This window comes from Platalea leucorodia (genome assembly GCF_965183815.1).
Source record: "Platalea leucorodia genome assembly, chromosome: 8".
Classification (NCBI taxonomy): Eukaryota; Metazoa; Chordata; class Aves; order Pelecaniformes; family Threskiornithidae; genus Platalea; species Platalea leucorodia.
In genome coordinates this window covers 28,235,823-28,258,051 of record NC_138830.1, presented here as the reverse complement: position 1 = coordinate 28,258,051, position 22,229 = coordinate 28,235,823, and the positions used below count along the sequence as shown (strand labels likewise).

At 47.6% G+C, this 22,229-nt stretch overlaps 3 protein-coding genes across 23 annotated transcripts in view; 2 read left to right on the top strand and 1 right to left on the bottom strand.

Moving 5' to 3' along the window:
• Positions 1–410: 410 nt before the first annotated feature.
• On the top strand, positions 411–13,944 carry LIPH (lipase H; the record flags this gene model as incomplete). Its single annotated transcript, XM_082319057.1, has 10 exons — positions 411–493; positions 4,585–4,952; positions 5,676–5,784; positions 5,895–5,996; positions 7,018–7,107; positions 8,245–8,412; positions 9,371–9,466; positions 10,429–10,540; positions 12,094–12,267; positions 13,860–13,944. Exons 1-10 carry the CDS (start codon positions 442–444, stop codon positions 13,942–13,944), a joined length of 1,356 nt encoding a protein of 451 aa, XP_082175183.1. The 5' UTR covers positions 411–441.
• Positions 13,945–14,406: 462 nt separating this feature from the next.
• On the top strand, positions 14,407–16,644 carry TMEM41A (transmembrane protein 41A). 2 transcript variants are annotated; one of them, XM_082319586.1, is made up of 5 exons: positions 14,407–14,523; positions 14,607–14,760; positions 15,050–15,211; positions 15,724–15,862; positions 16,197–16,644. In XM_082319586.1, exons 1-5 carry the CDS (start codon positions 14,426–14,428, stop codon positions 16,415–16,417), a joined length of 774 nt encoding a protein of 257 aa, XP_082175712.1. In that variant the 5' UTR covers positions 14,407–14,425; the 3' UTR covers positions 16,418–16,644. The 2 variants fall into 2 exon arrangements, with proteins under 2 accessions (XP_082175712.1, XP_082175713.1); XM_082319587.1 differs by lacking the exon at positions 15,724–15,862 and having other exon boundaries at positions 16,197–16,395.
• A 1,482-nt stretch (positions 16,645–18,126) lies between these two features.
• Positions 18,127–22,229, bottom strand: part of MAP3K13 (mitogen-activated protein kinase kinase kinase 13) — an 83,979-nt gene continuing 79,876 nt past the window's right edge. For 18 of the 20 annotated variants that reach the window (XM_082319786.1, XM_082319790.1, XM_082319787.1 and 15 more), the window contains 2 exons: positions 22,027–22,124; positions 18,127–21,131 (listed from right to left, as the gene is read on the bottom strand). In XM_082319786.1, the coding sequence (XP_082175912.1) occupies positions 21,053–21,131; positions 22,027–22,124 (177 nt within the window). In that variant the 3' untranslated portion in view covers positions 18,127–21,052. Of the gene's footprint in view, positions 22,125–22,229 lie in introns of all 20 variants that reach the window. The other 2 variants (XM_082319783.1, XM_082319785.1) reach the window with 2 other exon arrangements.

The following is a 22,229-nucleotide window of genomic DNA, read 5'->3' as shown; positions in this document are numbered from 1 at the left end:
TGCGAAACCAAGCACTGGCCCTGCCCAGATGCTTATCAGACTTGCAGTGACACCGATGTTCCTTGCTGCCTTTTGACATTCTTTGCAAAAGACAAATAGACATGCAATAATTTCCTTAGTTTCAACACATGTAGTCAAATTGCTGCTTGCAGTGTGATATCAAACTGTTTGTGTCTTTGATTAGTCATTCCCCAGGGTAAACTATATTTAAAATAAGGAAACATGGTAGAATAGAAGGTGCCCCACCTTTTTAAGAAGAAGCTTTAGTTGTATAACTAAAGACTGGTCTTAATTTCTTGACTGGTAACTTCCTCCTTTCACCACACCTACTGTTCCTGGCAGAAAAGGAGAGCAAACTGTTGTCAGAGAGAGCGGACACATGCCAAAGAAATTGTGGGATCCTTAAAATCTTTTACCTATAAGTTCCATGTGGAAGTCCATATGCTGAGGCTGTGTGTCGTGTTCATCTACCTTTTGTATGGGGTGAAAACAGGTAAGAAATCAACCGTGTGTTTTGAATGTTTTGTCAAATATAACATGTTTTCTGTGCTTTGCAGAAACATTAATATATCTACCCTCTGCATTTACTGTTACTGTGTAGGGTTTTTCACTAACATTATTTATTTTGGCAAAGCAAATTACACTGGTTACATGAATGTCGTCAGCTCTCAGAGTTCCAAATGTAAAACCAGAAGTCATTTTTATTATCTTTTCCTCACTTTGCAAACATTTCTCTTATATAAGTACTATCCACCAACACTGAAAATGTCATTTGAAATCTTCAGAGAAGAATGATTTCTTTTCAGCAGTGTTTTATATGACAGACGCAAAGGATGAATTGCCATTTATGAACAATAACCTTCATTTGATATCCTCACAGCCCTATCAAGAATCAACCTGTGTAACAATAAACAAATGTACTGCCTTGTGTTAGCATACACATGGGAGCAAGTCAAGTTATAGCTTTCTGCTTTGTAGGGAAAACAAACAGGATTAAAAAAAAAAAAAAAGTATTCTTATAAATACTAACTTGTATTTCATCAGGTTCTCTGGAGTAATCTTGGGGTCGCATTTTGCTTAGTTTGTTAAATATGCTGTAGGAAATGTAGTAATAAGTGGAAAAAGAGAATTGTGTGAAAAAGCACCAAGGAAACCCAGTGAGACACTGAAGACCGTTTTAAGAGGTAGAGGGCACACTCTCTCTGTGGAAAAGTGATGGAATTCTTCAATAATGCTGCTGAGATTTGCTGTGTGGAAGTGAAGTGTGCTTAAAGCTGAAGACTTCATTATTGATGTGTAAGACCAGTCTGTTGAAACACACTGTAAAAAGCCCAGGCAAGGCGACAGTGTTTTGAGCGTCAGTGAAACTGCAGACAGACGCAGAAGCAGCAACACATTTATCTGAGGTCCATGCGATGTGTTGACTGGGTGGGCAGCCCCCTTCGCAGGCTCTGTGTGGCAATATAGCCTCCTGAGGATGACAGCTAGGACAACTACAAATCTGACCAAGTGACCACTGACCCATGGAAGTGAAAATCTGTTGGAACTTCATTTTGCAAGAGGACAGACTGGTGGAGTTAAAAAAACTCAGCTGCTACTCTATTCATGCAGACGGCCTCAAGATCACAGCCCCCAAATGCCACTATGGCAAACCCTGCCTGTCTATACGGTGAACATCCAGGACCGAAGGAAGAAAAAGCCTCCACACACTGTGTCCAAGAAAGGAATAAGAGAGACCAGGGGAATGCAGGCCTTAAGGAGCACTGACTGCAGTAAATACCACAGAGTCTGCCTGGGACCATTCTCATGAACGCAACACTCCCACCTGGGAGTATATAACTTTTATATATATATATATACACACACACACACACACACACACATACATACATATGTAACGTCAGAACCAAGTTATTCTGAAGGTGCCCCTCCTACTGCAATAGCGCCTCAGAGGCTGATCCCAAGCTCGAGACAAAAGATGCCCAGCTCCCGCGTAGGAACATCGGTTTAACAGATTGGTATGCCCCCTGCTACAGGTGCTGAGAGGTCAGAGCACCTTGCCCAGGAAACTGCTGTTTGCCATCCCATTTTACATACCAGAAAACTGAGCAGAGGGAGCAAAGTGAATTGCCTGAGGCTGTTCAGCAAGCTAATGGCCAAGACAAGTCTGGGAGAAAGTTAATGGGACACTGGGTTAATTGCCACATTTATTCACCTTTTCTGGAGGGGTCTGTTGGACACGGGTTAAGTACAGTGCCAGGCTGTGAGTTTCCACATGACTTACTTGCTCGCAGAGTTAATCTCAATAAGCCTCTTGCCCCATCAAGAAATCCTGTTGGAGTTTCAAAGACACTTCCAGCCATTTGGGTAGGATTCACTGTGCTTATCAGAATGAAGAGCAAAGCCAGGATAACTGGCTGTCCTCATGTGTCAGCTTTTGTAACACATGGTGGATGAGTCTGGGATATGCACCAGCCTGCCAGAAGAGAAGCTGGCAGGTTTTCCCCCACTATTAGCACTGATCTGATTTTGTTAATCAAAATAGAACAAATCTAACAGACTTGGTGCAGCTATAACAAGGCTTTTTAAACAATTCCTGTGTTAGGTATTAGCAAATGCCGATCAGCTCTTTAAAAGCTCTTCTTTACCAGAATGTTTGGGCTGTTCTGCTGACAAACATAGTGCTCCTCTGAGCAAGTCTCAGCACAATGCAGGAGATAATAGAAACAAATTAAGCAATCAGTGCAATCTTGCACCATCCAGAAGTAATTCTTGCCTGGCATTTCTGCCTGTGTTACTACAGCTTCAGTGGCAGTAAAGAAGATTAACCATACTATATAATAATACTACACAATAACTAAAACAATTTCTAGTTATTAGTAAAAAATAAATATAATTGGGTTTTTTTATGTTGCAGTAGCACCTAGAGGACAGTCATTGAGTATCACTGTATATGCTGGTGTACATCAGCAACAAATGATAACTCTTCTCTGCTAGTTACTTTGATATCTCCACATGAGCAGTGTCATAGGAGAACTCTTCCTCCTGTTTCTCTGTAGCATCTTGGCACTGTAAGAACGAGGTGAGAGCAAGCTGGTCAGGAGACAGGCACCCAGGTCACCTTTACTCTTGCAAGCAGGGCCCGGAGTCACACTGCCCCTGGGAGCCCTGACTGAAGCATTACGGAGGCAGAACACCCTCAATTCACACGCCGCTGATTTCAACTGATGTTCACTGGGCCTGGCTGAGGGCTCATTTGCCACCACTCCTGTCCCACTATTCATATTTTACCATACACTTTATACAGGAAGGACTCCATGGATTTCAGATGTTAAAGTTTATTTCTGAATTTATGGTAGCAATTTAAAATATACAGTTGGGCTTAACTGCAACATACTTTTAGCCTATTAACTTTCATTTCTGGAGCTCCTGGGGCTTCTGCAAAGTAATTAGCAGAACTATGGCAACTGAGCAGATTATTTTATGTGCTGGGCACATAGCATTTATATCATTCTCATGCTCCTGATTTCCATAGGAGGAGAAAAGGGAAAGTTGCTCGTAGAAACTGAGAGAGTCTCATCATTTAGAAATTAAAATGCACAGAGAATTGGAGATTTGCTAGAGCACGATTAGCTTACAGCTGCAGGTTTTCTAAACCCTTCTACCTACTGCACAGCCCCTTAAGCAACAAAGATCAGGAAGATTTCTCTGGCAACTGCAGCCTGAACAATTATTGCATCCCAGCGCGTATGTGTGAGAGAGACACTCTCTCCCACAAAGTTCTTCAATAAGATTAAGGGGATTTGGGGGAAAGGACTGTAAGCCAGGAAGAGGCTACAAAACCTGGGAGGGCCTTCATAAGCAGTGTCTGTCTGGAGACAGTTATTCCATTCCCTGCCAGTGCCCTGTTGGAGATTGTATTGGACTCTGAAGGCTCAGCTGGTATTCTGCTGGAAGAGCAAGGAACAAAGACAGGCTTTCAAATGGCGGAAACTGTCCCATAAAGCAGCAGTTACATAAAATTCAGTTACTCCTCAGCTGTGTATAAAGCAATATCAGTAACGTATCTCATGCAGTCAAAGGGTGTCCCATTTTGCAGTCTGAAATAGCAGGCTGCATCTGCAAATACAAATGAAGCATTGAGCTGTCCCTCACAACAGCAAGATCCTCTGCAGCTTGTCAGCTCCAGACCGGAGTTACAAACAAACCATGAGGATATCTCTTTACCCTAGAACCTGTCCAGAGCATCTGGGTGTGCCCTCAAACCAATACAGCAGCCATCCTAGTTGTCAGTCTCTAATACCTTCCTCACACTAGTGGCATTTTTGGAGAAAGTCCATGCCATCTCCCAGCTGCTAGTGGAAGCAGGACTGTGCTGTTTCAAGGAATGCTGCTCTGAGAAGGTACAATTACTGTCTTTGTTCCAACATGGCAAGAAAACCTAAGTTTCAGGGTAACTCCAGTCATGAACATGATGGAGAGGAGCTCACAACATTATGTACCTGTGCAGGGCTAGCAGGTAGAAAAGGTCAAAGCAAATGCATTGGTGCTAATGTCAGGATTGCCACACTGTGCTCTTTTCAGATCCCGGGGAGACATGTCCTGCATTCACAGCTCTCAGCATCAGCAACGCTTTGATAGGGACAGACCTCAAAGTGAAGCTGCTGCTCTACACCAAACAGAACCCAAACTGTGCTGAAGAGCTCAATTCAACATCCTCCAAGTATCTAGATGTGACCAAGAAAACCACCTTCATCATCCATGGATACCGACTCACAGGCTCTGCCCCAGTCTGGATCTCTGACTTAGTACATCTCCTCCTTTCTGTAGAAGACATGAACGTCATCCTTGTGGACTGGAACCAGGGGGCAACAACTCTCATCTACAGTAATGCTTCCAGAAACTGCAAGAAAGTTGCTGAGATTCTGAAGAAATTTATTGATGAAATGTTGGTAAGTTGAATGTTCACACTATGATATAGCCATGGATGCACAGCATGTAAAGGGCACAAAGGAACTGTTTAAACACAGCAGGATGTCTGGGAAAAGAAACTCCTAGAAAGGAATGCATTCATTTTTGGAAGTGCAGCTATACTGCAGTGCCAAAATCTACCCTTGGACTTGGTACAATTGTATTTTGTTGCAATATTCAGTTTATACTCTAGGTCTCTACATTTCTGGATACAAAACTCTACAGGTATGTTTTCCCATACGTAGAAACTCTATTTCCACTTTCTGAATGTCCAAAAGTCATCTTATGGGGATCAGCCACAGTTCGCAGCTCCTCTAAGCTGTTGCACAGGCACAGTCAATGATGACACCGGATCATTAGGATCAATGTGTCTGCTAATGCCTTGCAGGAACCAGATGTTGGCACCTGGAGTTGTACTCATGGGGCCCATGAATACTCGTTCCTGTCCACACTTGTAGTCACTGCCCCAGGAAAATACAAGCATTGCCTGAACTGTTCTCATCACAGCTCTCTCAGATACGGGCCTTCAACATGACTGCTAGTTGTACTGTGGGACTATCAATGGGGGAATATTTACACAGAGTGGAACACACCAAGGGAAAATGTGGGAAAAGTAGGGAGATGCATTTACATTCCTCCTCCTGGTATTTTTTATGCCTTTCATGTACCTAAAATCTGTGACCACGAGTACTTTTAAATCTCAGATTGATGGAGCATCACTTGACTCCTTGCACATGATAGGAGTGAGCCTGGGAGCACACATCTCTGGCTTTGTGGGACAGATGTTTGATGGTACACTTGGAAGAATCACAGGTAAGCCGTTCTTCCCATCAGTCCTTTTGCTTTGAGGGTAGCTGTTCACTGTGAGCAGAGTGAGCTGCGCAGTACTGCAGTGATGTCATGCTCATGGTTTTGTGTTGCAGGCCTTGACCCAGCAGGCCCCTTGTACAGAGGAAAGCCGCCTACTGAGAGGCTGGATCCTACAGATGCACAGTTTGTTGATGTCATTCATTCGGACACCGATGGTATGTGACATTTCTCCTCTTTACCATTATGAGGAAACCTAGAGACTGATGGGGAGCACAGGAAAGCAGGGGCTCTGGTAGGCAGCAGTGCTGGGGGATCCTTGCTCCTTTGACCCAGGAGGACAGCAGTCTCCTTCACTGGTGCTGTGAAGGGCTCTGCGGTCCTGCGTTGCCCACACTGTGCTCAGCACTCCCTTGGGAGCTGCTGTCTTATTTGCATGTCAAAACATGCTGCTGTTCTATAGCAATTACAGCCTCCTGGCCCATGAAGTACAAGGACTTAGGCACTGGTGCAGGAGTGCCCTGTTGCTACCGCAGCACACAATCCTGCTGGAGCAGTTCCACAGCAACGCCGCACTGCGGGGTCAGGCTGCCGCCAAGCACGCAGCATCTCAAAAGCTAGTCACACAGCTCAATGCCTTGCACAGCAAATCAGTTATCCCCAAGCTGTGGCTCCCTGCATGAGGCTTCCAGTCTTCATCCCACCTCCCATGGGCTAAACTTTCCTCTAAGGCAAATCTGGAATCTTCCTTGGCCCTCTCCTTTCTCAGCCGGTGCACAGCACGTCTTCTCATCCGCCAGCCAGGCCAGCAGCATGATGCAAGCCCTTCGCTCTGCTCCCACTGGCATCCTACCCTCGGCACTTGGCTTTCCCACCTCATTGCTGCCACTCCTCTTCTCCCAGTCCCTCCAAGAACTCAGACTTCAGCAGCACAGCAATACCCACTGTTTCACATCCTTGTTCCTCCCCTGCACACAGCGACACAAAAACCCCAAATTTTGTACTGTCACACGCACAGACTTATTTTAGATATTTGATACCATTGCTACAATGACACAGCTGGGTCACAACTGTTTGGCCTGCTGCCTAAATAGATGAATGACATTAATATTCCTGCATGGGCAGGCATCCTAGAGCTAAGTAACTATTATTTTTTCCAGCTAGTTTCTTATGTTTCCTTCTTCTGCATTTTACAATTTAATATTCCCTCCTCACAACCCTGATATTTTCTTTTGTCAGGACTAGGTTACACAGAAGCACTAGGCCACATAGACTTCTACCCCAACGGTGGGACCGACCAGCCTGGCTGTCCACTGACAATATTTTCCGGTAATCGATTCTTCCTTGAATTGCATTAATACTGACAAAATGTTTCCAATCAGAAAAGAGGAGAAGGCCAGAGAAACATCATCACTGCTTAGAAAATACATGAAAACGATATTCTGGGAAAGCCATGACAGCAGTCTCTTCCCAGCACTGATGTGGCCCACTGACGTAACAGGAGTTTAGCTGATGTGCACCAGGCAGACATATGAGTCAGGGGTGATCCTCCTGCTCTCTATCACAAATGCAAATGGGATTAATTTTCTGTGCAAAAAGTCATCAGGTAGATTTGTGCCTTCAGTTTGTGACTACGTTTAGAAAACCTGTGGATTTTTTTATTATTATTATTACTTAGAACACACACAAAAGCCCAAGGACTAGCAATGGCAATAACCTGTTCAGAAAACAGGTTCAAGATGGACGTGGGGAAGGCAGTTATACCGAATCCAATGCGCCTTTCTTGGCAGTGACAGACAGCGCAGTCTGTCAGGTAGAGCCCTAGTCTTGAATGCAAGAAAGCTTTTTCGCCTTCCAGCCCAGCAGCAGAACTGGTTTTATGAAAGCTGGGTGAAGAAGGTACCTCACAGGAGAAAAGGCAATAATGCAGACTTAACCCTTATCAGACCCAAGAGAATCTACATAGGAAACCAGCCTGAAACAAAAATCCATAGGAAATGAGGCTTCACTCATTTTGCTGCTCATGCAACAACTAATTTTATTAGTTCTGTCTTTCTAAAGAGTTTTTTACACCAAAATGGAAGGCCATGTGCAAAATAAAAAAAAAAGCAACATCCAGCTGTCAGGCCTGAGCTCAGAGAGAAGATGAGAACACCTGAGACGGAGTAGGATCCATAGCTGGATCTTCTGGAACTGCAGTAACAATACAAACAAATATGTTTTTAAAACCAAAAAAGACAAGAAAAGTAAAGTAGACACAGGCAGAGCTGAGTGCACTCAAAGGGAGAGGCTAGTGCCCACTTACTGTTCTGCCACAGCCCAGTGCTCCCCAGCGCAATCAATCAGTTGTGTTCAGACTGGTCAGTGACTGTCCACTGGTGTGCCCTTTTTTGCTAGGGCATTAATACTGTTTTCCTGAAGCATGGTGGTTGCTAACAAAATATTTCTTCCCTATGTATGATTAAGGATTGCAGTATTTTAAATGTGACCACCAGAGGTCTGTTTTCCTGTTCATGTCATCCCTGAAACAGAGCTGCAATATTACTGCATACCCGTGTGACTCGTACAGAAATTACAGGAATGGCAAATGTACCAGCTGTGAAACTTTTTGGCCTATGCCATGCCCCATCCTAGGTAAGGATCCAGGGGATGTAAATACATCCTGAATACACATGTCTGACAGAGCTGCCCATCATTACTGTAAATTGGTGTGTGACAAGTGTTTTGCTAAAGGACTAACACAACACAGTGCTTTGCAAAAGCGTGTAAGTTATTTCCACTGAGGTTTTTGACTTGGTCTCTCCTTGACTTCTGCAGAGGTACAAGCTTCTGCTGCAGGCAAAAGAGGCCTGAGAAATTTCCCTGTTCTTTGTACGGTCACATCACGTTATGATCTAGAACAGAAATCCACAGAAAATTTCTAAGTTTCTAAAACAGAAATCCTTTGATCCTGAACTAGAAAAGCCAAAACAAGACTTGGGATCTTTACACTAAAGTCACAGAAACAATGAATTAAAGTCCATTAGTTGCAGAGTTTGAGGGATAGGGGCATATTCTTGCTAAAACAGAATCTTTTCTGAGAAATTTTCAGCACCAGAAACCCCTCTTGACTCTAAAAGGAATGGCAGAGGGGTGAACAAAGAGTATTCTGCTTTTTCATAACTGACCCCCAGAGGTGTCCCAGCCTGGATGTGACAGACCAACTTGAGGCTGCCATTTCTGAAATGTTGATGCTAAAAAGCCTGACACTTCCAGAAATGAACTTGCAAAGCTAAGGGGATGATTTTCATTCTGCACAGCAAAATAGAAATCCTTCTTCACCATGGATATCAGATGTGGAAAAAGATCAATCTTAAAATAAGTGCTGAACAGTAACCAGGCATATTTAGACACTCAGTTGGCTTTAGTTACACAAGTAAAATTAAGCCCTGGTATAAGTCTACAGAGTTTGGGAGCACGTGTCACAGTACCACCTTGGAGCTGGCAAGCAATATACTATTTCTTAAATACTTGCTTTGTTATTTTCAGCAATTCAGTTGCTTATATACCTGTGCAGTAACTCTCTGTTTCATTTTCAAACTGACATCTATAGGTTATTATGCCCACAAGTGGAAAAGCTATTTAACACAACAGAGCCATCCAGTGACAAGTATGTTTTTTGATACAGCGGACAAAGAACCATTTTGTAGTAAGTGACGAAGATTTCTGGGATGACTTTTCTTTGTGTGTTGCCTCCTTCAGGAATAGCCGAGCAGAGATGGTTAGTTGCTATTGGCATCATAGCCAGCATTTTAGAAACAAAGCCAGTGGCTGCTGGATAGAATTGTGCCCATCTGCAGTCTTGCCATTACATTCCTTACCTGTGAACCTGCCTGGTGCTGTGAAAGCCAGCTACTCGCTAGACATGTGCAAGAACAGGCTCATCTTGCTTACAGTGCTAGGAAATTTGTTTGGAACATGCAAATGAAACATAAAAGGGTAGTTTCTAAACTGCGTTTCAAAACAACACACCACTCTTTTGTAAGAGGTGTGTGGGAAAGATGAGAGTCAAAGACATGCTCTGAGCTGAACAGATAAAAAAGCTACTTTGGATAAAAGTGAAAGGGCCCAGGCAAGGAGGAATCAGTGAAAAAAAGGTTTCACCCTCATGATTGCCAACGTACCGAGCCATGGGCAGGGATTATGGCCTGAGCTCCAGTGCTGGTCAGCAAGTGAATTCAGTGAGTTACAGATCAGAGTAAAGAGCAGATGATTGCGCTCCATGACAGAGAAGACAAATGAAAGATGTTGAGAACAGAAATTAAAGGCATCAGAGGTGGACAGGAGAAAGAAAAAGCAATCTGAAAATGAATGGGGAAGGCACGGAGTGAAAAGCGATGTGCCGAAAGCCATACAGAGAGGCCATCTTGCATGCCACTTGTGAGCCCTTGCTGTAGTGCTTTCCCAGACATCTCTTAATATTTTTGTTAGAAATTTCTGCAAAGGAAGCGGAAAGATATTTTAGAGATAAATTGAATGGATTGTGTCAGATGAGCAAATAGCAGAAAGGCGTACTCCACCTGCAGCTCAGCTCCCAGACAGGCACGCAGCCGGGCTGGAAAGCAGAGCGTGCCGAGTCTAACCACCCCCCCCCTCTCTCTCTCACCTCAGTTTATCACTACTTTGTGGATATTATTACATGGAACAAAAACACCAGAAGAGGCACCTTCAGCATTGTACTAGCTGATAAAACTGGGAAGAAGGCAGAATCTAAAGTTAATCCGTAAGTTTTACAGATCATCAGACGGTAACATTAGCATATCACTTGGTACAACTGCATCTGGGAGGAGGCAAGATATCCTCCTCTTAATTTCTCTGCTGATACTTGATCGTGTACATGCCTCAGGGCTTGCCTGGCCCTATGTGATTTCCCCAGACTCCCCCAGTGCACACCAGCTGACAGCTCAGGCCTTTTGTTTGGACCCTGCTCAGTCATCTCAAGGACTGAAGCGGACAGTCTCAGCCAGTGGCACGGCTGTCCTAGACTTCCACTACAGCAGGAGGAAAACACGTCTCCCCCTCTTTTCTTCCCTTTCCTGGGAGTGTTCTGTCCCAGCACCAGGTGCCCAAGACAGCTGGGATGAACCTGTGCCTGAATATGTAACATCCAAATCAATTCATTCCACTTGGAGAGGCAAATTAATGACTGGTGCTTATGTGGACATGCAAATTCCTGATTGATCTAAACACAATTCAGCCGAACAAGTCCTGCTCAACTAGTTTCCCCAAGTGTCTCTAACTGCATACTCTCTCAGCCGTATCTGCTTGCACCAGAGCAATCTGCATAGCTCCCTGGGGCCGCACAACAGGGCCACCCCGCTCTGCTGAGCGTGTGACAGCCCACCAGGCAGCACACTCACACACACACATCGCAAACACCTTTGACAGGTTAAAACTTGTCCTATTTGTCAGGCCTCCTAAAACTTTTAAACAAGGCCAGTCATTTTGAGCGTTTCAACCAGGACATAATTCCAGTCACATCTGCACTCTTCACCTTCATAAGGGAAACCTGAAACTATGGCCATACAACCAGCTATATAAAGAATGTGTCGTGTGGCCACAGCGTTCTTGTGAGCAGCTCTGCTGCTTTTGCACCAAGACCAGTGCGGTTTTCATGCGTATCTCGAAGTGGAACCAGCCACTCTGTCAAAAAGGACCAAGGTCAAACCCCAGCCCTGAGAGGCTTCATGTCTTTAAGCCTGTGCTATTTTCCTATCCTGAGAAGCTGGATTACTCTCCGTTAATTCCAGTCAACACTGCATTGTTTCACAGACACTTCTGCTGCATTTGCCACAAAAGAACTATCAGAAATTTAGTTAGCGGCATTAACACCCCCAAGGTACAGTCTTCCATTTGTAGAGCTACCTCAGCCATACAGTGTTGTTACAACCAGATTTTTACAACCAGCAACATATTCTGCAAGCTCCACGGATGACTCATGCTCAGGTCTGCACAGATAGCCATGTACGAACATCATTTGGGTCTAGTCCACTCAAGTTCAAAGTAGAATCATAGTGAGGATTCTGCTTTGGGACCAGAGCAAACAGAATCAGACCTCTGTGTCTCCACTCCCACCCCAAATAACTGAGTGCAAAAGTGTCTGAGCAGGTTCACACCTGGAGACCTGAATCCATACCCATTTCATGTAAATCAGAAATTAATCGTAAGTTCAGTCCTCCTCCTCCCCCAGCACTGTTTCTAATATTATAATGAACATACTAAAAATGGTGCTATTCCCTTGGTGACTCTCTGACACCTTGTGTGCTTTATCTTCAGAGAAGCTGCAGCCTTTCAGCGGTACAACCAAATCACTTTGCTAATGGGATTCGACCAGGACTTTGAAAACGTAGAAAGAATTTCCTTGACATTTTCCACGGGATCTGTCATTGGCCCAAAATTCAAACTCAGGATTCTCCAAATGAGGTTCCGGTCACTTACAGATCCAGAAAGGTAAGCAGAAGTTTACAAACCATTTCTGTTGTTGCAGACTGGAAAGAAGTAAATGAATCTCCCAGATGCCTGGCCTGGCTGAGTTCGCCCAGAAGAATTATATTTATTTCACATTTGATAATTCTTGCACACATATCTTGGGAATAAATTCTGTCTTTAGCGCATGCACACAAATCCCATAGCTGAATTTGAACACAGAGGTTGTCTTATTGTACTGAAAACATGTAATTAGTGGTCTGACTCTGACATGGTCTGACATTTTAACCTTTGGTCAGGAAAATGACCTTTGAGTAGCTACAGAGAAGCTGCACAGGCCCAAACTCTGGGCTGAAGGTAAATGCAACTCTCAGGGAAATACAGATGTCTGACCCCAAATACACATTTTATATCTCAGTCAATTTCTATGTCCAGTCAAACAGGGAAATTAATGTACTCCTGGAATTCCAGTAACTGGGAGCTGGTGGCCACTATGCCCCAAAGCACTGACTACTGCCCACAACAGCATGAGGTACCTACCAGGTCATTTGCTGATGAGATTTCTACAGCCGCTTCAGTCTCCTTGTTAACCTCTGTCTGCTCTACAGTCCTACCCTTAAACTTCCCTGATTTTTAGGGCACCTTTGGAGGAGGGGATCTCTGCCTGAGCTCAGCAAGTACAGAATCTCTTAGGCTGACCTTGTGTGCAGGGACAGTACGTGGACATCAAGCCATACATGCTTGAAATTTGGGTTAAAACAAGGATTGCACATCACAGAGTGAGAAGGGTGGAGCAAAAAAAGGACAGAGCTGCAGAACACTTTTCTTTGCAGTTCATGAAGGTCTGCTACCCTTTCCTTAGTCTTAGACTAAGGATAAGATTGTGCATGTCTAATAAGCAAAGTCCTTCTGCAGCTCCCCCTCACTGAAACTCCCCTTCTATTCTACATCTCCACAGTCACTTCCAGCCCCAGATCCACATTTAATCTTTTAAAAAGTAGATGCAAATGCCCAAACATGTCACCAGAGGCTGTCCACTCTCCCCTAGGAGGGGCTGCCACAGGCTGTGAGTACAGTTTCATGACTACTTTAACACCATCAGGTAATCAGTCACTGCCCCAGGGAGGGATGTCCTGCCCTCTCTCCTTCCCTGTGCCAGGGCTAACGCTCATTTGGCCCCAGGTGAAAGCCTCAGCATTCCGTCTGCTTTTCGGCTGGGCTAGTTCTAACCCAGAGCAACGCCTGGTCTCAGCTCAGAGTGGCAGCACGATCCCTAACGCTGACACCAGGGGACCAGCAGGAACACGCAGGTGGGCAAGGGGAGATGGGAGGACCACCCATTTGGTGGCCATGCGAGTGTAGATCGGCTTAAAGGGAACCGTGCTCTCTGTAGCCAATACCTCGGTTTGCTTTCCGTTTCATTCTTCCATGAGGCAAAGCAAAAGGTAACGTAGAACAGAATGAAAATATGCTCAAGGTATCCTTGACCTCAGTAAGTTGTCTTGAGAACGTGACTTATTTTACATAAGCCTCCAGCACGCTGGGAGACTCGCCAGGGGATGATACAAGAAAGGCCGACTTTTCACTTTTGGCTCACGCTGACTGTTTTTATGCAGACCACAGCTGTGCAGATACGACCTTGTCCTGATGGAGAACACCAAAAAAACCTTCAAGCCCATCCCATGTTGGAGCAGGAGCTAAGACCCAAATGTGTTATTTCTGAGTGTTACATCTGACGGCGGCAGACATTTTCACAGACATATGGGGACTCACCTGAAAGGCCCTCGGCACCTTCCGTGGAGATCAAGCGACAGGGTGGTGGGGCCTTCGCGTCAACGCAGAGATTTATAAACGGGGCTGTAGAAGTGACAAAAAAATGGTGGAGTCGCGTGTTTTTGGAGACGGCTTCGTGCCGAGGGGAGCGGGGCTTCGTGCCGAGCCCCCAGGGGCCGCGCCCCGCCCACAGCCCCGCCCCACCCACAGCGCCGCCCCGCCCACAGCACCGCCAGGCCCCGCCCACAGCACCGCCCGGCCCCGCCCACAGCACCGCCCGGCCCCGCCCACAGCACCGCCCGGCCCCGCCCACAGCACCGCCCGGCCCCGCCCACAGCACCGCCCCGCCCCGCGCCTGCGCCTCCCGCTCCGCCGCGGGGCGGGCGGCAGCGGCGGGCCCCATCGCGGGATGTGGCGGCGGCTGGCCGGGCTGCTCCTCGCCTTCGCGGCCGCCACGGCCGCCCTCTGGCTGCTGTCGGCCCGGCTGAGCGCGGGGCAGGCGCGCAGGTGGGTGCGGACGAGGGGGCGGTGAGGGGGGCGAGGCGGGCCGGTGCTCAGGGTCTCCCCGTGTTCTTCCCCGCCCCGCTCAGGCCGCTGCGGTTCCCGTCGGACCTGGAGGAGCTGCGGGAGCTGGCCGAGGCGCTGCGGGACTACGAGCGGCAGCACCGGGGCGCGGCGCTGGCCCTCTTCTGCGCCGCCTACCTCTACAAGCAGAGCTTCGCCATCCCCGGCTCCAGCCTCCTGGTACGGCCGCCCGGCGGGAGGGCGGCGGCGGCGGGGCCGGGCCGGGCCGGGGGGTGCAGGGCGGGAGCCGGTGCGAACGCCTCAGAGCGGCCCTTTGCCCCCAGTCCCGGACCAGGCGCTGCCTGCTGGGGCAGGGTGCGAGGTCGGTGCCTGGCTGGGTGAGTCGCGGCTCTGGCGGGAGGAGCCGGGTCCGTCCGGTGCCCTCGAAGCCAGAGCCCCCGGGCTGAGGCAGCCCCGCGGGGGGGGCGCGGGAGCCCCCGGGCTCTCACGCGGCGCTGTGCCCTGGCAGAACGTTCTGGCGGGAGCGCTCTTCGGGCCCTGGACGGGGCTGGTGCTGTGCTCGGCCCTAACGTCTGTGGGAGCGACCTTCTGCTACCTGCTCTCGGGCGCCTTCGGGAAGCAGTTCGTCATCTACTACTTTCCTGATAAAGTGGCTCTGCTGCAAAGAAAGGTGAGAACAGGCTTGGTTCTGCAGACACCCAGAATGCCCCCTGGATGGGGCTGCCTTTAGGGTTGACTTAGTAAAAAAACGAATAGGTGCAGGGGATGCATCGGGTCAGTTAAGGGCCTCCTCTGATGCAGTCAGAGCCTGTTTGTAAAAGGGGGTGCATGGAAAATCCCAGATCCCAAGGGAAATCAGAAGTAAGATAATGGATTGATTGGGAAGCCCCTGTGCTCCAGAACTGCCTCCACCCATCCTGTGCTGCATTGTACAGCTGGAGGTGGTTCTGCTGTCGACTTACTGATCTCTCATTCAGGTTAGATCCCATTTTTACCGCTTGTGTGGAAGGGGCTGGGTCACCATTAGGCTCCCATACATACATAAAGTTGCCACTTTTCATCAGTTCTGAACTGATGTTGCGGTATTTTAGAAGAAAACTTAAATTCACTTTAGTATCGTGGATGTTCAGATGTTACTGCTGTCTGAAGAGCAGAAATACTTTGGAATGTTTCTCTTGGCAGGTAGAAGAAAACAGGAGCTGCTTATTTTTCTTCTTGTTGTTCCTGAGGCTGTTCCCCATGACACCAAACTGGTTTCTGAATCTCTCAGCTCCCATTTTAAACATCCCTGTGTCCCAGTTCTTCTTATCCGTTCTCATCGGTAAGGCCTGGGGAGACTGTCGGAGCGGGCAGCATGACATTGCCTCTCTCCTCATCACCGAGCCCTGGGTAGTATGCTGAGCTGGGGAAGGCAGAGCAGCAGGGTCGTAGCTGTGACTCTGCCCCATTTAACTGTTTGCCTTCATGCTGCCCTTATACTCAGAGCATTTTGCAAATATGTGTGCGTCACCAATGCAGCAAAGTTTTGAATCGCACCCCGTTCTTTCAGTTATGAACACAGACCCCTGTGTCTGGCCTTGGGCAAGGGCATATTTGAGCTAATTTTACATGGGGGGGAAATGCTAACAGGCTTTTTTCTGCTGTGATTCTTTCAGGTCTTACACCATATAATTTCATCTGCGTGCAGACAGGAGCCATTCTGTCACAAATCACCTCTTTGGATGCCATTTTCTCCTGGGACACGCTGCTAAAACTGCTTGCAATGGCTGTGGCAGCATTGATACCAGGGACCCTCATCAAAAAATACAGCAAGAAGCACTTGAAGCTGGATGAAGACAAGCATGCTCAGTTACTCAATGGCAAAAAGAGCTTGTGATGATGGCTCAGGTGCCCCAGATGTTGGGGGACTGCCTCACAAAAGCTGCAGGTCTCTGTTCCTGTGGGTTATATGCTGCATGCTCTGTGCCGCCGTGGACCAAGGACAATCGCAGTTTTTAATCGTTCTTCTCATCTAAGAGGAGATGTGAGGTTCTTATTTTTAATGAATGTTTAACTGTGCATGTATCTGCACGGAGAGTGCTATACAGGGGCTTTGTGTACACTTCAGTTACTTTGCCTGATTCCTTTAAATCAGCCTGTGTCTCCAGTATGCCTGATGGTGTTGCCAGCCCACTGCAAATGTATTAGCAATGGAGAAAAAAAATCGGGAGTATAGCATCCCATGAGGAAGGCAAATCAGAACCCCTTAGTCCCTCCCAGCTCGTGAACACAGGGGCCAAGCACCGCACTCCCCACAGTCTCCCTACCAGCCCAAGTCACAGGCTTCCTTTGGGCTCCCACGCTTCCCACCAAGCCCAGCTAGTCTTGATGGTGTGACTGGGGTGGCAGCAGACAGCTGCTGCCTGCTCTGAGAGTGAGGCAGGCTGGTTTTCTGCCCAGCCTCATCCCTTGGCACTGAGTCATCCACAGCACACGCAGCTGTGTTGAGCTGCAACAGCAAAAGCCTTGGTTATTTTTCACCACCCCTCTAGCAGCAGCATTTCCCAGCTCTAGGCAGGCTCTCCTCCCCCTGCCCTCTATCAAACGCATACCTATTTAGCATTTTTGGCCTAAAATGACAAACCATGCAGTTCTGTGCTGTTAGGTGCAGCAGTACAAGTACCAAGTTGAGAAAAAAGTAATGATGTTTCAGGGTCCCTGCACCTTCTGTAGGAGAGCTTGCACAGTTGCAGAAGACTCTTCCTCTGTCATTGAGATGTTAAGGAAGCATACCCTGCAGCAAAACCATTCAGGATTTGGGGCCAGCTATGAGCTGCCTGTATGTATCATTCACTTGTCAGAACACGTGAGATTGCTTCTGAGGTGTGGCTGCTACTCCCCACAAAGACTAAAGGGGAGGGGGGAAGGAAAGGATGTGCCTGGCTGGCAGTGATTTGTCCTTGAGAAGCACCTTTAAACCTACACATCTGCTCATGTGTAACTAGAAGGTTTCCAAATAAGCAAGTAGGTTCTGTCCCAGTTGCTGGAGAATAGTAGCCCCCAGGGATGATACTATGCCCCTAGGCTTTTGGTATTTGCACCTTCTTGCTCTGCTCTCCATGACCTTGCCCTCCACTCAGAGGATATAGTAAACTTTCTGGCATGGAAGGGGGCAGATGGGAGACATCGGAGCACTCGGGAAGCTGATGGAGTGAATGCTTCATCTGTTTTAGCATGTTCCCCACCAGCAGGGTTGGAACTGAGTGCAACAGCAAGGTTACCAGCGTGAGAAGTCGTGGTTGCAGATTCAATCACCCAGCCCACATTGCAAAAATCACTCATTTGACAAGAGCAAAAGCCAATGCTTGGGGACATCTGGGTACTTGGTAGGCTACGTGTGTCCAACCAAACCTCTGCCCTGCTACTTGGAGCTCCCAGTCGTTCCAGTTCAGCTGTGTTCAGAGATGGGCAACAACAAGCTGCTCACTAACATCATGCTAGTTATTAAAAGGCTTCATGACATTATCCCAAAGTACATGAGAAACCATCCCCAGATCATCAGACCAGCCTGGGAAGCATTGAAGTACACTGGCTTTTTATTCCATGCATTGTTTGCTTTGATAGTCATTCTTGTTTCCATCACTGTACACTGTTCAATACAAAAAAAATCAAGTTTGTATCAGGAATCCACAGAGCAGGGAGGAGAGAGATGAACACTACTGGACAGGGCCAAGATGAAATGGTTACTTAACACGACAGTGGGGAAGGCAACATTCAGCTCTGGGAGAAAATCTAGGCTAGTGTTCAGGAGCTGTCAGCAGCCATGAGAACAGGATCAGGGTAGTCAGGATGCTGAAAAGGGAACCCACGGTTTACTTCCATCCCGCAAATGCAGTCTTAGTGCGAGGAGGAAGCAGGCCGATTTACGCCTCAGCCCCATACCCTGCTAGGAGAGAAAGTGCAAGGAACTGTAGCAGAGGCACCCATACAGCAACGTGGAGATCACGTCTATGTGCAATTCTGGGTAGGTTTCACTAAGGAAAATGCCTATATAACCCCCTGCGGAACTGACAGCAGCTGTCCCAGGAAGGCGGGGGGCTGCTGAGCCGCCCCTGCCTGCACACAGCCGAGGGCGCAAGATGTGTGTGCAAGGCGGGGCTGGGATCACATCTCCACAGGTACAGGGTTACGCATTTAGGCAAGGGGGGGCAGCCCTAGTGGCAGTCCCAGAGGGACGCTGCATAGTAGGCAGCAGTTACGAGGAGCGACCTGGGCATGTAAAGAAACTAGAGCCAAGTGGGGCAGCAGACAACCTGAAGGGTTCTGCTCTGCTTTTCCAGGCTGCAGAATGGGGCAGCGTGTCCCCAGGCAAGGATGGGGAGGAATCAGCACATACCCACAACAGCTGGCCCAGAAGAGTCCGAAAATCCCATACATCAAAGCTGCTACGCTTCTCTACAAGCCCAGAGGAGCTTCATCACATGGTGGAGGAGCTCTAAGCAGACCACAGCTACCAAAACCCCTCTGGGATCTTATTGTTAGGGACTGAGCCACCACAGACCTAAGTCCCTGCACGGAGACTCCAACAGGCCTGAGTCAGAGGCAGCTCTGCTTTGGGCCTATTGCTGTAGGGCCGCCCTAGGACACCGGGGCTGGGCTGCCCACAGGCAGTGGGCACCGCAGGGCTGTGGACTGGGTTGACGTCGCGCTGCCCAGAGGCAGCGAACAGCCCTGCCTGTTGGAGCTCAGGAAGCCTGCCAGACCTGAGCAGCAGAGTATCTCCAGGGGCGTAAGGCCTGGCATCCTCTGCTGTGGGGGACATTTAATGGTAGTTCTCAACCTCTCTTTATGCAATAGTTTGGTCTTCCTCTTTGTGTGCATATGTTACATGCACACAGTTCTCCACTGCTAAATGCCTGCACTCCAGCCTCCTGAGTAACCATCATCTGCACCACCTCTTCCACACCAAAACCCCTCTTGCACCACGACAGCAAAGCCTTCTCTGGCCCTGCCACCTCCCCCTGCCACTGGCCGAGAGACAGAGAACATCTGGGAGGAGGAATGAGGGATGGGAAGAGAGAGAAAACGAGAAACAAGCCAGAAAAGAGCATTCCCCTCCGCATCCTGCCTCCACCCAGAGCTGAGTATTGCTGCTGCAGGCAGGGGTGAGCTGGTCGCTCCCTCTCCTCTCCAGCAGCCTGTTTGGTCCTGCACAAGTGATCCACCATGTGGATCCACTGCTGGCCACCCCTGATCTCGCACCTGCTGCCCAGAGCAATTGCCTTCCTCTCCGCTTGTCCTTTCGGATGCTCTTGCCAGGGGATCTTGTGATGGTTATTCACTTTGTGATCAATTCAAAAGCCACTCGCTCCCTGATCACCATTCCACCAGCTCAGGGGCTGCCAACTCTACTGGCAACACAAGCAAATTGCAGCATTGACCACGAGCAGTATCACAGGGCCCAGGGAGCTGACTGCATCCATGCCTCTTGGACCAGCCTCAACAGGTTCTCTGCCACAGTATAATAGCATCCTTGGAAATCATGAGAGGCGGCAGCTACTGACAGCCACTGAGCCCAGCTCTGCTCCCATCCCCCCCAGCGACCAGGGAGAAGGTAACATCACACAAACAGATTACAATTGTGCTAGCGGTGAAACCAACCTTCTGATCGACACAAATGATAATAAATAATAAAATAACATCATAACTTAAGATCTGTGTGTAGTCCAGCTACAAAAATTTAAAAATATGGGATAATTTAACTCATACAATACTGCTCTCTGTATAAGTAAGACATTTTCCTTCATTGTGCCATGAGGCTATAAATTACCACAGTTAAATTCAAATCAATATTTTAACATAAAATGTAAACAAACAAAGCAACAGAAGTACCTGTCCATGGTCCATTCCTGCCGTTCATCTCAGGCTGGTGCGCCAGTCTGCAGAGCAGCACCCAGCAGTGCGGCTGTGCGCCACACACAGGTGGCACAGCCGCGCCAGCCAGCACGCTAGGAAGGGCAGGGTGAAAGCTCTTGCAGGGGGACATCAGCTAAGGTGGGGGGGAAACGTGCTCTATCATTTTTGTTCTCTTTAAATATTGATTTAGAAGAGTAGTGTTTGAAGGGAAGGCACTATGAGTTCTATCAGAAAACAAATTTTTCTCATCTGCCAATGCCTCGGCCTGTCACATACCAGTACTATCCTCACTTTCACCTGCAGAGTTTCAGCTCGAAGGAGAAACAGAGGCCTCAGGGTACACCTGAGACACAGCTGTGCCACAGCCACCATCAAGATTACCTGTGCAACCCGTTTTGCACAAAGCCTGACATGAAGGGCAGGCAGCTGTTAAAGCTTGCAAGAATGTACAGTGAATAAGGAGACAGAGCAGGGCTGATGCTCTTATCTCGGCCAGTGATTCCCAGTCTTCCCCCTCAACACACAGCTCTCTGCTGGTTATCGATGCTGTTGTAGGTGAGAGACTGCTTCTCCAAGTCCAGTACAGGCATCTCCAGTTTCCTCCCCAGAAGAGTGCTTAGGCTCTGCAGATGTGCTTTCCATGGTTTGCAAGTTCTTGCTTTTCCAACACTGATTTGATTGATTTCTTTGACTGACTGAAACAGACAGGAGGTAAGAGGAGGAAGTAAACTGGGAAATGGCACACTGCATCTGAAGAGGTTTCCCTGCTGAACTGGAGATCGACACTGCCAGAGTGAAGCAAGGACGATGTTAAGAAGTGCTCTTATACCAATTCTCGAGAGGACGAGGTTAGAATACATTTGCAGGATCTCACAACAAAATGCTGATTAAAAAAAAAGAAACTAAAAATCCTTAAAACAAAACCCACTATTACATTCCTGGGGATGTATCAACTCAGAAGACCCTGGATGTTAGCACCTCGGTACCAATTTTCTCCAGGAACATGTCCACCTTCTGATTAAAAATGACCCAGCTGGTTATACTGAATACGCTTTGTTCACAGGTTACCCTATAGTAAGGTCTTTTTATGCTTCCTCATTTGATAAGACTGAGTGGTTTAGTTTTCTTGATCTGTTCTCTAATCTTCAGGGCCACAAGGCCTGGTCCCCTGTGAAAGCAGCAAGAGAATCCCCCCACGTTTGTACACAAAGCTGTCCAGGCAGGACTCCCAGGATGTTTCTCTGTAATGTGCTTGCTTTCTGAACTTTTTTTTTGCAACAAGTCTGTGTGTCTATAAATACAATCCACTCTTTACAGTAAAAAGTGTTAAAATGTCAAAAAAATAAATATCCATGTTACAGTAACTAGATTATTCAATAAAATACATCCCTGCCATTCTTGATTGAAATGCTCAAAGAGAATTAATTTCATTTGGACATTTTCCAGAGATTCGGGTTATTGCAAATCACTCCTGGGGTGGGAAGGAGAAGCATCTTCTCTTCCTGTAAAGTGTGATGAAGGGGAATGAAGTGGAATCTCAGGGAAATCAAAATGCCAGTATCAGGAAGCTTTGGGGGAGATCTGTATTACCAAGTAGCAGAGCTGCAGGGCTTATTGGTCCTGACTGTGGCATCAGAACACTCCCCTTCAGAAGAGTCACAGTCTGATTCTCCAAACTGTGCTGGGTTCTGCAAAGCAAAAGGAAAGGGGAAGACATGAGCAACATTCCTGCACTGCAGATGAACCACACCATCCCAATCTGTAACAGCAGACAGGCAAAGGTCACCACCAGC

What these genes read in the sequence shown, in the direction of transcription:
- TMEM41A (XM_082319586.1), top strand. Translation starts at nt 14,426, where the DNA reads ATGTGGCGGCGGCTGGCCGGGCTGCTCCTCGCCTTCGCGGCCGCCACG. An exon ending in AGCGCGGGGCAGGCGCGCAG is followed by an intron (nt 14,524 to 14,606) that starts GTGGGTGCGGAC and finishes CGCCCCGCTCAG; the next exon opens with GCCGCTGCGGTTCCCGTCGG. An exon ending in TCCCCGGCTCCAGCCTCCTG is followed by an intron (nt 14,761 to 15,049) that starts GTACGGCCGCCC and finishes GTGCCCTGGCAG; the next exon opens with AACGTTCTGGCGGGAGCGCT.